At 39.3% G+C, this 16,741-nt stretch overlaps 1 protein-coding gene across 4 annotated transcripts in view; it reads left to right on the top strand.

Annotated features, from left to right (window-relative positions):
* Positions 1–16,741, top strand: part of Nostrin (nitric oxide synthase trafficking) — a 55,882-nt gene that overhangs the window by 12,363 nt on the left and 26,778 nt on the right. For all 4 annotated transcript variants that reach the window (XM_048345289.1, XM_048345290.1, XM_048345288.1 and 1 more), the window contains 5 exons: positions 9,338–9,421; positions 12,517–12,579; positions 12,780–12,861; positions 13,319–13,381; positions 15,720–15,818. In XM_048345289.1, the coding sequence (XP_048201246.1) occupies positions 12,554–12,579; positions 12,780–12,861; positions 13,319–13,381; positions 15,720–15,818 (270 nt within the window). In that variant the 5' untranslated portion in view covers positions 9,338–9,421; positions 12,517–12,553. The remainder of the gene's footprint in view (positions 1–9,337; positions 9,422–12,516; positions 12,580–12,779; positions 12,862–13,318; positions 13,382–15,719; positions 15,819–16,741) is intronic.

The following is a 16,741-nucleotide window of genomic DNA, read 5'->3' as shown; positions in this document are numbered from 1 at the left end:
TCCTATCAATTCAGAAATTACTTCCCTTGTCACATGTTTAAGAACAAATTCCTACCAGTGATCCAGAAATGAGCACAGGACTTATTTTCCTACTTAATGTGAGAGCATCTTTACTTATATACATCAATAATATCTCTCCTTTTATTAGATAAATACTTGGAAAGCAAGTAGCCTTTAAAAATCAGCTATCCTGCTTAGAGATGAGTCATGAGAAACCCCATAAGACAAGTAAAATAGTGATTTTGGAATACATATATTAGACATTTAAAATGATGCTTATGACAGAGAAGATCCTGAAGGCAAATCTCCTGGCCTGTGGCAGCCATCATAAAGGTATCTATGGGCTTCTTTCAATTGGCAGCATCTTCTTGTAAAGTGTACTTCATAAACATCTGTAAATCAGATGAATAGTATGTAAAAGACTATTGAATATCTTTAAATTATTACTGTACCAACATTATTAGAACAAGTTTGTTCATGTTATTGAAGGCTTACATTTGCAGACATGTTGCTTAGGTGTTTGTTGTAAACTGGTTTCACTTGGCAAAGCTCTGTCTTCCTGTGTAGATAAGACTTGCATGTCCAGACAGATTGCTTTCCGAGCTCAGCTGCGTTCTCGCATTTATTCTAATTGGGAGGGATAGAAAAGTGCAGCTGTTATGGAAATACCGTGTTGCCTGGGTTTTCTTAAATTCATAATAATACTTAGCTCCTTTTATCCAATTAATCACTTTGCTTTCCCTTTTATACAGAAGCAAACTCAGATTCTTTCAGCGGCACCCAGCAGATCCTACTATCCCTAATGCCAAAGTCCTCAGGTACACTTTAAGGTAATTATAGATCGGATTTAAAGAGACAAAGGCACATTTCCAGAACCATTTTATGAGTATTTGGCCCTTGGCACCATCATAGCTATGTTTAAAAAAGGCTTGATGGGGGCACTCAATTGTTCCTCTGAAAGGAAGCTCAATTGAACTTTGAAACAGCAAGACCCACCACTGCATACATCAACAAAGTGGTCCAAAATAAAGAAGGCTAGTGGCCATTTGTTTTATCCATATCCATTGCAGACATTGTGATAAAAATATATTGAAATAAAATCTTTGATAAATCATAATGTTTCTTCTCAGTTCATTATCCTACAGTTTCAGCTGACTTGTATAGTGAGGACTTCTAAAAAAGTATTGCTAAGCAACAGTAATTAACTATACTTCAAGCCATGTATTTGATAGAACATTGGGTGTTTCCTTTCTCCTAGACATGCCTTAGAACCACAGGTTTGGCATGATCAAATCACAGCCTCTTACCTTTTCTTCAAAGCAAATATTCCTTCCAGATTTTTGCCCTGGTAACTGAGACCACCTTTCACCAAATCTAGCCCAGTCCCCAGAAGCAGCCCATCCACAATTCTTCCTAGCCTAACTCACAGATGATAATTCATACTTCTCTCTTCTGAGCCCCTTTTACAGCTATGACCTTCTTTTCATCTGTGGCCATCTCCATGGTTCTGGCAAATTTCATTCTAATTAGTGTTTTTGTGTTGTCAAACTTTCATTCAGCTATGCAATTTGAGCCCTAACTCACATAAGCATCCCTTCAAAACCTCCTGTTTATCTTACTTTATTTTATTTTTCTTTCTCTCTCTTTCTTTTTTGTCCGGTGATACTGAGGTTTGAACTCAGGGCCTCATGCTTGCTAGGCAGACATTTTATCATTGAGCCATACCTCAGCCAAATATCTTTGGTGTTTAATCCAAGCAAAACTACCAGAATTTATGGATTATCTGGAGTTCTATCCTTTTCTCTAACATATATTCCACTCTGAAACTCTTTTTAAGACATTTAAAGATGCTTATGACCTTCCAGATAAAATTAATCCTTCATGATATTTTAGAAAATTCTTCTGTCTTGTCTCTCTGTAGGCCTCCAGAAGTTCTGACACATTTCTTCTTACTGAACCACAATATGACATAGTCCTGTATATAGTATATTATTTTGAAGAAATGCTCGAAAAAGAAAATCAGAGAAGATATCATTTATTCAGTACAACCTATAGACAGCATTGTGTTTGATATGTCTGACAGAGCTCAGTCTCTTTTGTTTGAGTTTCACCACCCAAGGTGGTATATATCTACTCTTACACATCCTTAGACTACAAACAGGGACAGGAAATAGATGACATATTTTGATTCTTATCTGGCCCAACCCTGGCTCGGTGCAAGGGCATTCTCCAAGTGTAATTGCATTTGGGGATTTTGTTGTGAGAGGGACTTGGTCTCATTCTTAGAATCCTCTATGGGAAAGGACATCAGCATCTTCAGTCCCAGTACTTTCAAACACTGTATCTCTTAGGGCCTGTGAAGTACCTTCAACAATTTTGTCAGGACATGAGGAAAAAGTGAATCAGCTCTGCTCCTTCCTCGTTCCCTCCTCTAGTCACTCAGAATAACTGTTTTGGTAATGATAGAATTGGTTGAATATAAAATCTGAGTTTTCAGCTAAGAGTCTTAAAACTCTTTCTTATTAACATGATCAGATTTCACCATAGGATTTAATCCCTTCCCCCTCCCCCCAGGCATGCCTGGACACTCAGCTTGGGAATGAGCAGACACTGAGTCTGAAATTCTAGAGCTGCCATAGCTCTCATGTTCCTTGGGCCACTGTAAAAGATGATTCAGGGAGATTCATCCAGGACATCCAAGAAGGGTGCCATCTGTATCCATTCCTTCCTTTTTACCTTCTGATTCACGAGAACCAGAAGCTAAGCCATCAGCAACAGTAAAGTGACAAAGCCAGAGCCCTGGAATAACAGAGCTTTATTTAGAGTCCAATTGCCTACTACTTTTATTTTGCTTTGTATTTTTATTGTTATCATAAAAACGATTTACAGAGGGGTTACAGAAGTCAGATAATATGTACATTTATTTTTGGACAATGTCACCTTTTCCAATTTTTACCTCTCATCCCCACCCATATGTTATATAGTTCATTTTCCATTTAGTGTCTAGTGAGTACCACTGCTGTATCTGTCCATCCTTTGTCCATTTGTCCTCTATTTATTTTCCTTTTTAATATACTAATTTGAAACATCTTTACTTATTCATGTTTGTAGTGCTGGCACTTGTACTCAGGGCTTCAGTAAGCATTGTAGGCAAGTGCTGAGCCACTGAGCTACATACCCAGTCCTACTGATTAAGCTTTTAATTGATATATAATGATTGTACCTATTTATGGGACAGTGCGATAGTAGGTTACATGTATGCATTATGTAATTCACAAACCAAGGTAATTTATATAGTCCTTACCTTGTGTGTTTATCCTTTCTTTGTTGTGAGGGCATTGGATTATCTCTCTCCTATCCATTATGGAATGTATGATACATTTTTATTAGCTATAGTCACCTTACAGTACAATGGAACACTAATCCTCCCATCAACTTTGACTGAGGTACCCACTTCAACCTCTCCCATCCTCCTTGCTACACCCCACAACAGTCTCTAGTAATTTTAACGACAATGTATTTGTAAGGTGACTACCTGCCAAAAGACAAATTGATAGAGCTTAAATGAAAAACATTAGCATACTCAACCCCAAAATGGCCACTGTTGCTGGGGGAATGTAGAAGGTAGAAGATAGGGTTGATATCATCAGCGGAGCATTTGGGATAACTAAAATGCCTTTTTAATTTTAAAAAAAAAAGAAGGAGAGCTCTGTCTCTTGCTATATTTAAACTTGAGGAAGCCTTAGCTCAATTTTAATTAATTTATCATTAAAACAAGAAAAAGCTATACTTTAAAAAGCACATTTTTAAAATGACTTTATTACAACAGGATCTTCTACCTTTGATTTTATGGTTACTTATTCTTGCAGTTTAACTTCTGCTGTACCTAAAATATTAGGTCTGAAACTATATACACATGGCTTCTTTCATTCAAAAGTGAAATGTCTTTTAAAATACCAGTCAAACATTGGCCTCTGACTTACTGGTTCATCTTCATTACTTACTAATGAAAATATATTGCTTTGTCTTCATGCTGAGAGGAAATCAGAATATAAATGGATTGGAAATTAGCGCCTGTCATTTACCTAGTTCAAAATCATTAAAACTCACTAGAATATTCTGAGCTAGGTTACCCATCCAAAGGTAGCCATATAATCAGTTTCACACATGAGTTTCTTGGAGAAAGTAACCTCTCTTGTCTGAAAAATAGCTGTAGAATGGAAGGAAGGAAAAAAAATTAGGAATGGAGTAGAAAATTAAGCACAATGCACTTAAATGGTGGTTATCTTAATAATCAGTTGTTCCTGATTGTCTTAATGGGGGAAAGAAAATCTGTCTTAATTTGAGATTAGCTCTGTTCCTGTGCATTCCCTTTGCACATGTGGTATTTTTTTGGCTGGAAACCAGGATAAAGTAACTCCCTTCAAAGGACTTGAAGGAAACCAAACTCAGTAGAAATATTCATTGCCACCTCTGTCTCAGAAATACACCAAGGGTCACTTATTTCTATTCAGCAGGCATCCTACTTCATTAAGCCATAGCTCACAGAGCCACAAAGCAGTGTTCATTACCAATGAAAAGCATTCTGACTTACAGAAATGACAGCTTTGTCCACACAGGCAGCTTGGAACATGGATTCCTAGAAGAGTGATTTTTACTCTAGGTTGGAATTTAACCACTAACATTGATTAAGATAAAAGTCATTGAGAAAAAGGTTCCAGAAGATTGTATAAAACTAACACGGGACCAACAGAGCTCTCTCTGAAGAAGCAGAGTTTTAGGGTCCCACCAAATTATCTAGAGAATCCACCAAGTAAGCTATAATTATACAGAGATTTATACCAAAGGAGAAAATTACATAAGAAAATTCTTATGCCGTCTGCATAAGAAGACACAGCGACAGCAGCTGCTGGGGGAGCTGTAACAAAGACAGTGGTAGAAGAGACAGCATGAATATGTGCTTTCCACTCACCTCTAGCATGGACTTAAAGACCAAGAACAGAAATCCACAGCCCTGCAGTGCACAGGCAACTTGTCACATGGCAGATGGTCCAAAACACCAAGGGAAAGCATGAGTACCTCACAAAAGACATCCTCTCTCCCTCCCAGAGAACAGAATCTGGAAGGAAACTCTCCCCCTACCTGAGATGAAGACCATCTTTGACAGTGGCATAGAGCCTGCCAGAGCAGGCTGGTTACACTTACCAGAGAAGCAGTGACATTTTTGAAGATGGCAAAGGAATCAAATATCCTTGTATCTTTCTTCTCTAGAAGAAAACAACGAACCACCCAAGGAGAGGCAGCCCCGCCCAGGAAAAGGCAGCTCCCAGGGAAAGGCAGCTTCACCTGATGGGTGGTCGTCTCAGGAAGAGATAGGACCCCGAGTTCAAGCCCCACAACAGACAGACAGACAGACAAGCATGCATAAATTAGAGGCGAAAAAATAGAAAGAATCAACAAAACAGAGTTGGTGTTTAGAAAAAATTAACAAAATTGACAAAATTTTAGCAAATCTGAAAAAAAAAAGCAAAAAGAATACACTCAAATAAAATGAGGGATGAGAATGGGAACATCATGACAGAAAAAAGGAAAGATTCAAAACATTATAAGGGAATATTTTACAAACCTGTATGCTAACAAATTGGAGAATCTGGAAGAAATGAAAGAATCTCCAGCAAATATTGATATGTCCAAACTAAACCAGGAAGATTTAAAGCAACTGAATAGATCCATGCCTCCCTCCAAGAAAAGCCCAGGACCAAATAGAAAGGCCTTCAAAGGGGAACATACTTCAATATTCATCAAACTCTTCAATGAAATTGAAAGCAAAAAATCTCTGCCAAACTCATTCTATGAGGCCAGTATGACCTTATTTCCAAAAACAGATGGGGACTTATCAAAGAAAGAGAACTATGGACCCATTTCTTTGATGAACAACAATGCAAAACTTCTCAGTAAAATTCTCACCAACCAACTTCAACAATTAATAAAAAAAACAAACCCATGCTCTATTATCAAACAGAATTCATTTCAGGGATGCCCATCAGTGTTGGCTGTTGGTATTTGTGTGCAGACAGAATACAGGTCATCCATCAGCACCATTCCCAATGTGATATCCCATACAGTCAGGACAGTGTTGTGTGGACACCCTCTCTTCCTGTGCAGGATCCTTGCTAGGATGTTCATATGGATGCCCACACATGTTCAACCACAGATGTCTAAGACTAATGCATGAAGAGAAGCCTGCCAATGCTAGAAAGGCTGGATTTCCTTAGCCTGGTTCCTATCTCAGGAAAGGCCAGTAGAAACTATTGAGCATATGCTCAATAGCAGAGATGGCCTGCCTCAAGAGTATCACAACACCCCAGAGCAAGTAGGGGTCATCTCTCCTGCTACCAAACCCAATCTTCTTCTTGAGAATTTTCAATGCAATTAATTATGCAAGGAAAAGCAAACTTCTTTCCAGTGCTTATCTTTATGTAGCTCTGAAACCACTCAGAACATTCTAAGAGTTGGGTTGGCAGTGTGGCTCAGGTGGTAGAGCACCAGCCAATGAGTAAAGGTGTCAGATACTGAACTTGAGTTCTGGTCTGGGGAAAGATAAAAATTAAAATATTCTGAAAGTGAACTTGAATTTTGAGAAAGAGATTGGGCCTGACAGAATCAACCTTTCCCTTGGAAGTCACCCAGGGACTGTGAGCAGGGGAGACAGTGGCTCTGAAAACCTCAGATTCTTCCTCCACAGTGTTCATATTCAGTGTTCACAGTGTTGCATATATGCAACGTCCACCTTTTCAGGTCCTTTGGGATCCACACTAATAATCATATTAGAAGGATTCATATTTACTAAGAATTTATCTTGTGCCCAGCACTGTAATCCAAGCAATATTAATGAATCATATTTAATGTGTTATGTGCTACATTCAAGAAGTATAGGATGAGAAAAGTGCTAAAGAACCCTGGGCACAATGAATGAGGAATGGGTTTATGTTCGGTGTCCAAAGTGCTGGAAGCAGTGTGCTCTGGTGTTGGGGCTACACACAGCTCACATTAGTGTAAAGGCATCTGAAGAGTTTTTCAGATGAACATTTTGGAAGAGTTGAGGCAAGCAAACTTGGAGCAGATACCAGTAAGAATTTTAACTTGGAGCTGGTTAGAAGTCTATCCATTGACTCGTCAGTCATTCAGTCAATTAATCAGCCAGTCGTGCCACAAATGCTGAGTGCTATGTGCACCAAGCACTATTCTTGACCTAGGGACTCAGCAATGAGAAAAAAATAAAATCGTGAGGTTCATGAAGGAATTCATAAAAACACATCAAAAATACAATGTGATATTATAGGATACAAGTAGATCTTAAAAAGGACAATGGCAGGATCTTATTTTAGACAAGACGGCCCATGAAGAGATATTAGAACAAGACCTATTGAAGATGACATGAAGGAGAATGCCCTTTGGTTAGGCATCAAGAGGAAAGCTCAGGAGAAGCTGCTGCCATTGTAAAGGCCCTGAGGCAAGATGGCAGTTGGCTAGCTAATGGGAGTAGAATGAGGAAAGAAGTGACTAGCAGGGAAGCAAATCACTAAGGGAGCTGTGGGGATAAGATCATACAGAGCCTCACAGGTCTTATAGGTCAATAACAATTGCTCTAGTTGCTGAGCTCCTATTATATTTAAGTTATTATTTAATCTTCATTAAAAACTCCTCAGAACAATTTCCTTTACTCTATCTCAGCGCCGCCTGAAGACCAAAGCCATCTCACTTTCAAGATTATAAAACATCTGTGAATCTCTCTTTCTCTCTCTCTTTCTCACACACACATACACACTCTCTTTCTCTCCACCAATGAGATGTTTACTTACCAGCTTCATCACTTTCAAATACTTGCCTTAATTTTTCCTTATACACTGGGTAAGTTCTGATACCAAATACCTGCATCTAAAAGTCCATATATGAAAGAGTTGACTGTCTTTATTCCATTCAGTCTGTAGTACTAAATCTCATTTGTGTGAGAGTGTGCAGTAATAAAGTTATATGTGGAGAGATATGGGACAGTTTCTCAGATGAAATTAAGTCAGAAATGATTTGAAGATAGTTTATACTTAAAATAGAACTGAAACACCAAAAACTAGGCAACCAAACTTCTTATGATCATCGCTAAGAATGAAAATACCTTGAATTTAATTTCCTAGATTTTATGTTCAGAAGTCAAAAGGATGATCCCTGAGCATGGTGACACATACCTATAATCACAGCACTGGATGGAGGCTGAGGCAGAAAGGTTAAGTTCAAAGCCAGCTTGGGCTACATAGCAGCACGATGTCAAAAAAAAAAGTGAGATGAATAAGAATATGGTCTTATTATAGATAGCTACAGATGAGCCTATAAATAGGAGTTGATAAAATGCCTTTAGAAGAATGTGATTCAATCTCTTTAAAGGAACGGAGTAGGCTGCTTTTGCAAGGAATGCCCATACTTCCTGCATAGAAAGTCATGGATGTTTGGTTTTGTTCGTTGAATGTTGACCATTGCAGTAGGACCCAGATGCATGCTGGTAACCCCCAGTTTTAATAATCTAGGGCTAATCTGATTAATGCGAGGGCTAGGGGCCATAGCTCAGGTGGTACTGCCCTTGTTGAACAAGCACGGCTCCTGGGTCCAACCTCCAGTATCACAAAACCAAAAAGGAAAAGTGATCAGTGCAGCTTTGTTCCTTACTAGCTAGCTGTGTTTGTTTTCTAAGGCTATGTTACAGTTCTGGAGACTAGAGGTCAGAGATCAATGTTTCAGCCCAGTTGGTCCATTCTGAGAAGTGTGGGAGAGCTGGTTCATGGCTTTCTCCCAGCTTCTGGTGTTTTGCCTGCAACCTTTGACATCCCTTGCCTTCTAGTTGTCATCTCAATTTCTGCCTTATGTTAACCTGGCATTCTCTGTATGGACATGTCTGTCTCTGTGTTCAAATATGCCTCCTTTTATAAGGATACATCAGCATTGGGCATGTCCTACCTTGATGATCTCAACTCAACTTGACCATCATCTGCAAAGACCCTGTTTCTTGTCACATTCACAGGCTCTGAGGACAGTGCTCTGACATATTTCAAGGAGGCACAATTCAGTCCATAGCACTGGTGTAAGAGAAAGTTATATAAACACTCCTCCATAGTAGGTTCCTCTCCCATGCCCTTACGGGTTTGCTTAATGACAAGAGGACTTTCATGATGGTATTACGTATTCAGCCTACCCTCCCTTGTGAGTGTGAGTCCTGTGAGTGAGTGACTGTATTTTTTACTAATCTGTAACCAGCACATCGGATTAACAGCTAGCCCTTTGCTAACAGGGCCAATCTGGAGATTAACTATGCCAAAGGACTTCAGAAACTGGCAGACAAGCTAAACAAAGCATTACAGAACACAAAGAAAAAGTAAGTATCATGGCAGAAATGGGGCCAACTTGTGCCTTAAAATAATAAAAGTGACAAAAATTCAGTCTAGCTTCCTCTTATACTTGTGGCATGGCTCCCAAGTCTCAAGTGTTTGCTATGTGTCAGGCACTGTGTTTAATGCTCTACAGATGCTCCACTTAATCCTGCAGCAGCCTTGGCAAGCATAATGAGGTCTCATCATAATCTCCCTTTGCAGACAAGGACTTAAGGCCTGTAGAATTTTAAAAGCACCCCCATCACAAGGGCAATGCTTGCACAGCTGGGTGTGTTGTCTCTACTTGGTGACTGTGACAAGAAACTCAGCTTCTCTGTGACTTGATTTCTTCTTCTGCTACATGAAATAGGGATATGTCCTCTGTGCTATGTACATGTATGAATATGGGATATATACAATTACTTTGTGTACATAGGTACTATAAGGGGGTTGTACATATTAAATGATAGAGTATGTATAAAGAAGTTAGTGCATTGGGTACAAAAATGATGGTTCATATTCTCCTCATCATTTACAGCCATAGGAATGAAGTAAATTCCTTCTTTTGGAAGACAGGAGAAAGATAGTGATGCTAGCAAAATGGTCCATTAGTGATAATTTGCTACAAAGATTCTTGACTAATGCATGCACACATGATTCTACAATGACAGAGCTATTGCAAAAGCCCCTTAATGCTAGAAAAAAGAAGGAAAAAAGAAGATTCTGGGGCTGCAATCCCTACTCCTGCTTAGGCAGCACCTGTAATGGCAAACAATGTCCTTGACATCACCATGACTCTTGGCTTTACTTTTATTTTTAAGATAGTATTCTGGGAGAGTACAGAGAGCCAGTACAGCACAGTACAGATAGACTTTTGTTGATATTCTAGTTCTATCACTTACTAGGTGACCTAAAACAACTGACCTTCCCTCTCAATGTCTCTTTAATTTGGAAATAGAGATAAAATGAGGGTGCTTAGTAGAGCACTTGGCCTGGAGTAAAAACCCTGTAGATATCTATTTTGATTTTGATTGCATTTCTTGTGTATGCCAGTATTGGGCTTGTACTAAGGTTCTAGGTGCTGTCCATTAGTTTTTTTCACTCAAGGCTAGCACTTAACCACTTCCAGCTTTTGGCAGGTTAATTGGAGATAAGCATTTCTCACATTTATCTACCCGGTCTGAATTGAATTGTGATAATCAAATCTCAGCCTCCTGAGTAGCTAGGATGACAAGTCTGAGCCACTGGTACTCAGATGCACCCAGTTTGACTTTGATTCTCAATTACTCAACCACCTCCTAAAGAATAAGAAGGCCTGGGGAGAGGGCTCTTATTGTGTTGCAACTGTAGCATTCAGCACACTACTGGTAAAAGGTTGGCATGATTACTATCCAGTTAACCAGTATTAGTACAAAATTTAATAATAAACCTTAATTGAATTTTTGTCCACACAAAACTCTGTGATAGATACTTGTCCAGCCATCCCAGTGTATTTTTTTCTAAGATTAGTTAAGTGAGAATCAGAGAAGAGGAGTTATTCCTCCAAGGTCACACAGGAAACACAGAATCATCAGATTTCAGACCAGTTTTCCCAAAGCCAACTTGCCATGTTTCCTGTCATGCCACCTAGTCCTGAGAGGCAAGTGAGGCAAATGTGCCTGACATCTTTTGTAAAAAAAGACTCTAGGCCAGGCATAGTGGCATATGGCTTTGGATCCAGCTACTCAGAAGACAGAGCTAAAAGGATCACTGTTTGGAGGCCCAGAGAAAGTATGATACCGAACTGAAAAATAAAGCAAGGGACTGGGAATATGGCCTATTGGTAGAGTGCTTGCCTCACGTACATGAAGCCCTGGGTTCGATTCCTCTGCACCACGTATATAGACAAAGCCTAAGTGACACTGTGGTTCAAGTGATAGAGTGCTAGCCTTGAGCAAAAAGAAGCCAGGGACAGTGCTCAGGCCCTGAGTTCAAACCCCAGGACTGGCAAAAATTTTAAAAGAGCAAGAAAGCAAATAATATGGCTCAAGTGGAAGGCCTTCACTTAAGTCATTGGTTCACAAACCAAATAAGAAGAAGAATAAACACTCTTTCTATGTGGTAGTTTGGTCCACTTTGACTAGTATGTGTACACCGTACAACTACCACCGAGTCAAAACATTTTCAACATACCCAAACTTGCTTCGTGCCTGCTTGCCTTTCTTCCCTCACCAACCCAGTGGCAGATTACCACTGATCTGCCCATGTAGACTCATTTCATCTTTTCTGGGATTGCTGATCCTTGGAAGCACACAGTATGTACTGTCTTGTGCCTGACTTTAGTTGTGTATTACAGCTGACATTTTCCAAATGTCGGGAGCAAATTCAGTCATCAGTGTAAAAGCACCTGTACCATTCTGATTGTGGCAGAGATGCAGCTCCTTTTCCACCCCATCCATCAAGACAACTGTCCCTGAGGTTTATTGACACAATTGGATTTATTGTCCTGACTTCTGAAGACAGCCTCTATGGACTTCTGAGAGCTGGGTCCCTTCTGTGGGGAAGATAAGATGCTTCTCCTGGGGACAGGCCAGTGCTGCCTTTTGTCTTCATTGGAAACAGTTCACAGGACCATAAAAGATCTGAGCAGTTGTCCAAATGGCCAGTAGGGAGTAGGAACTGGACTCTAACCCCAACAGCAGCAAGCAGGGAATGACCAGGGAGGGACTCAGACTCCCATCCTATGTCACTTCTCCAAAGCCAAGTTCATAGATCCACAAAGTGAAGAACCTGAAAAGGTGATCTCTGAAGCCCTCTCACCTAGAATCCCATCCCTATCTGCTCCCATGCCTGGTTACTTGATTCCTCTATTTTCTATGGATGTAAAATAAAAAATGAAAATCAAAATGCAAAGTGACTGGGGGAAAGGAGAAAGCAGTGCATATAACGTCTAGGACAGAAATCAATGCATTGGCAAAATTTAATCTTATAGAGACTGGAATAAGCTTAAGCAGATGCACACAATGGCTGAATGCAGTCCATTGGGCACGATGCTTTGTATTTCAGAGTTCACTGGGAGACACACACCCTTTTCCCCTCACTCCCTTGTTTTTGCCTCTAGCTGCCTCAGCAGTGCATGGTCCTGGGCCTCAGAGGGCATGAAATCTGCGGCGGACCTACATCAGTGAGTACTTCCAGACCCACCCTGGCTTGCTCCAGCTCCAAGGAGAGCAGTAAATATTGGAAGTGGGGGAGATACAAATATTCTCCTTCAAACTGGCACTGAGTAAATGTGTTAGCACAGGCCATTCCCCTAGAGACTCACTTGGAAAGCCAATGTAAAGCCTAAGACAATGGTTATATGTCTTTATGTTCTGTTTCCAGAAAACTTGGCAAAGCAATTGAATTGGAAGCAATAAAACCAACTCATCAAGTACTCAGCAGACAAGAAAAGAAGAGAAAATCTGTGAGTCAAGGGTTTGCTTTTCTTTTTCCTTTCTTTTCTTTTCAAAGCAAGATTTTTGTGGCTTATTGGGGGAAAGATAGCCTAAAAGTGATACTCTCATAAATTTTTCATAAAAGTAACCAAAACATACACTCAAGATTGATGTACAAGGATGTTGCTTATGCATTGTCTATAATGGTGAAAAAGTGAGCCAGGTGTGGGGGTACATACCTGTAATCCCAGCACTGGGAAGACTGGGATAAGAGAACATAAAGTCCAAGTCCAGCTTGTATTGGGCAGTGAAACCTTATCTCCTAATCATCTGTAAACAACTCCCAAACTTCTCACCTCTAAATACCATCACACTGAAGGATTTTAGCTGATGAATTTGGAAGTAGGAGAGGAGTACACACAAACACTCAAGTCAATGGCAGTGACTAAGGAAGAAAGCAAAATTATTTTTCTCATTTCTTAATAGCTTGATAATGAAGTTGGAAAGACAGCAAACCTTGTTATTAGCAACTGGAATCAGCAAATTAAGGTAAGTATCAAATATACTCACACAGATTCACTATTTAGGATCGTAGCATTTTGTTCTTGCATGTACATGATCATGTGTTGTAATGTTAGTACTTTTAAGTGATAACTGCAAAGAAAAATGTTTCTTCCATAGACACTGTGTGAAAGATGCACCTGCTCTTAAAGCAAAGAAGAACATGTCTCAAAATGTGGCAGATGTTATAGTTAACACGTCATTTATTATGTGCCAAGTGTTATATGCTTATATATTTAATCATTATAAATCCAACGTGAACCATGACCTTGCATTGTCCCATTTTCCAAATAGGGAAGGTACGACACACATAATTGAAGTAATGTGAAAGCATATGTAATGTTTGAACCAAGAATTCCTATAAGTTCTTCAGTTCTAGAGTCACTGTTTCTCATCATCATACCACACTGACTGCCTTGTGGAGTAATTTCTAAGGAGAGAATTATAATCTTGCTAGTGTGAAAAACTAGAACATATCAGTTTGGGTTGTTAAGCAGCAAAAGTAGCAGATGGAATCCACATGTGTAGAAGATTATTCTAGAATAATCTGATGAAGGAAAAATTTACTTTGAGCAGAATGAATAAAAGACCAGAGATAGTTCTGGGAAAAATCTAGCTATGCCTTTTTGCATCTCCAAAGTGATAGTATCCACAGAGAATCTTCACAAGTAAACAGCCACTGGTACCAAATAACCAAAGCTACTCTGAGACATAATGGCCTCATAGTTACTTCTACAGCTTCTCTTGAAAATGGGACTCCAGAGATCAAGGATAGTAATGAAAAAATGTTTGAGATAAATGAATTTCCATACTCACAGAGTTATAACTGTTACAAGAAATATCTTAAAGTCCCAGAAAATACATTTCCCAGTCATTTGTTTTTAATCTTGCTCTTGATTTTCTGAGCTTTCATTAGAAGGATTTGTCTTTTTAAAACAAATTTTCTTAAAATACTCAGCTCTCACAGGAGATTCAAAAGAGAAGACTAAAAGGCAAAGCAACCACTTCCTAGAACAAAAACATCTACTGCTATTTACCAGTTTATGTCAAGACATTTTCCTAAATAAGGTGATTTTATTCTTTATGAAGAGTGACAGAGAAATTAAAGAAGATGAAATCCTTGAGCTATAGTAATTTTCTCCCTGGTTGCAATTCAAGGGATCCAGTGTGTGGATAATGAAAATACAATCTATTTTGGAGACACAAATGCAAAGTCTTAAAGGGCCAGGTACTCTTGTTACCCACTCTTGGTTATCAACAGCTATTCAAATGATGGAGGGAAAGGCTGTGGGTCCTAGGAAAGGGCTGGGAACTGCTTGTTCCTTGATTTCCCTCTTCATGTGTTTCCAGAAAGCTAAAAGTCCAAAGACAGAGAGATCTGCACTTGTCTCCTTCATTGTCCAATTTTTAGTTCTTAAAATCTCGAGGGGAAAAGCCACTTTTACAATCCATCTAGTTCCTGAATGCGCCGAATTCAACTTAACCCAAATCTGTCTGCATATTTTACCTCAGGGGCACCATCCTTCAGCCAAGTTCAGCAGCAGAGATAAAAAAGATGATCACCTGAATTATAACCCACACTGAACACTGAGATGGCCCCCAAGTGTGGAGACATTGCCACTTCTTCCTTTTTTGTCTTTCCCCTCAGTCCCCTCAATGAATACAGAGCATTTCAGAGGCTTCCAGGCAGTGCCCAGCTCTCAGTTCTGGGTATGAGGAACAAGATTTCTGCTCTTGATCACCGTGCGTGTGTGTGTGTGTGTGTGTGTGTGTGTGCGCGCGCACACACACACACATGCACACATATGTTCTCCTTTGGTATTTTTTGCTCAAGACTAGTGTTCTACCATTTGAGCCACAGCTCCATTTTTGGCTTTTTGGTCATAAATTGGAGGTAAGAGTCCTTCTGGTAGCTAGTAGGTGTGAGCCACTAGTACTGACTTCCTTGCTCCACTTTTAAGAGAACATTTCAAAACAATCCAATTTGGGCCTGAGTTGACTCTTAAGAGTGATGAGAACAATCTTACATCCTTGTTGCGAAAGCCATTATGTGAGCTACAAGAATGTTTGGAGGCTTGCAGGCATTCTGTGATGTGGCAAAAAGTATAACCCTCTTTACTATTCCCAATATAAAGATAAATGCACAGTATTTCTCTAATAAAGTGTTTGCTACTGTGATATTTTGCGATGATTTTGAGATTGAGTGGGAATGAAGAAAGAAAAATTAAGTCATTCATATGAACTGACTTTGTTCCAAACCACAACTGCTTCTCTCTTGATAGCTTTATTTTTTCTTATTTGTATGTTTGTTTGTTTTTTACTTTAGGCTAAGAAGAAACTAATGGTGAGTACCAAGAAGCACGAAGCACTTTTCCATCTTGTAGAAAGTTCTAAGCAATCTGTGACAGCAAAAGAAAAGCAAAAGGTGAGCTGTCATGCTGGCAGAGAATGAAAAGAGTTTCCATATTACTATTGACACACATTATTCCATATTAATTTTCACATTGACATGCCAGATTAGAACAATAGTCTCTAAATTTTTTGTCCTGTATATAAGTTTATCTGATTTGGGGAGGGAAAATGGAAGCACAAAAACAATGGGACAGAAGTGGAACCAATTCAGCAGTGAAACCCAAAAGATACTATGTTGGAAATTAACTGTATAACTTGGAGGCAGGCAGGGAAGTTGGGAAAGGGAAAAACTTCAAGAGAATGGGCTCTGGGTTCAATCCTCAGCATCACAATAAATTTGTGCATGTGCACTTGCATGAGTGTGTTTATGAACATAGATAAATACGTAGATGTATGTATGAAATGATTACAAGGCGTTTGTAGGATGAGAGAAAGATAAAATGATATTTGAAATGGTTGGCTAATCATGTCTTATGTCTATTTACTTAATAGATTGTTATTTGAATAAATATAGAACCAAAATATATGCTTGGGATAAGGCTTAATCCTAACCATAGTAAATACAAATTTATATTTCTAACAGTCTTCTGGATTATCCTAGTTTATAGTAAGCAGTTAAATTTCCCATCATTTTCTTGCCAGACTGCACTACATTTGCTATGTTCTGCTTTTTTCTGTGTACATTGATATGCTATTGAGGGCTTGGGGGTTTTGTTGTTCTTTGTTTTGGAGGTACTGGGTTTTGAACTCACTGCTTCTCACTTGTTGGGCTGACACTCTACTGCAGAGCCATGCCTTTTTTTAATGGTTATTTTGGAGATGGAGTCTGGCAAACTTTTCTGCCCAGACTGGCCTCCCATTGTGATCCTCTGAATAGCTAGTGAGCCACCAGCGCCTGACTCACCCTAATGTTTTGTTCCCTTCTGTATTTATTTA

Source organism: Perognathus longimembris, chromosome 4 (genome assembly GCF_023159225.1).
Source record: "Perognathus longimembris pacificus isolate PPM17 chromosome 4, ASM2315922v1, whole genome shotgun sequence".
Classification (NCBI taxonomy): Eukaryota; Metazoa; Chordata; class Mammalia; order Rodentia; family Heteromyidae; genus Perognathus; species Perognathus longimembris.
This window is presented reverse-complemented; position numbering and strand designations above follow the sequence as displayed.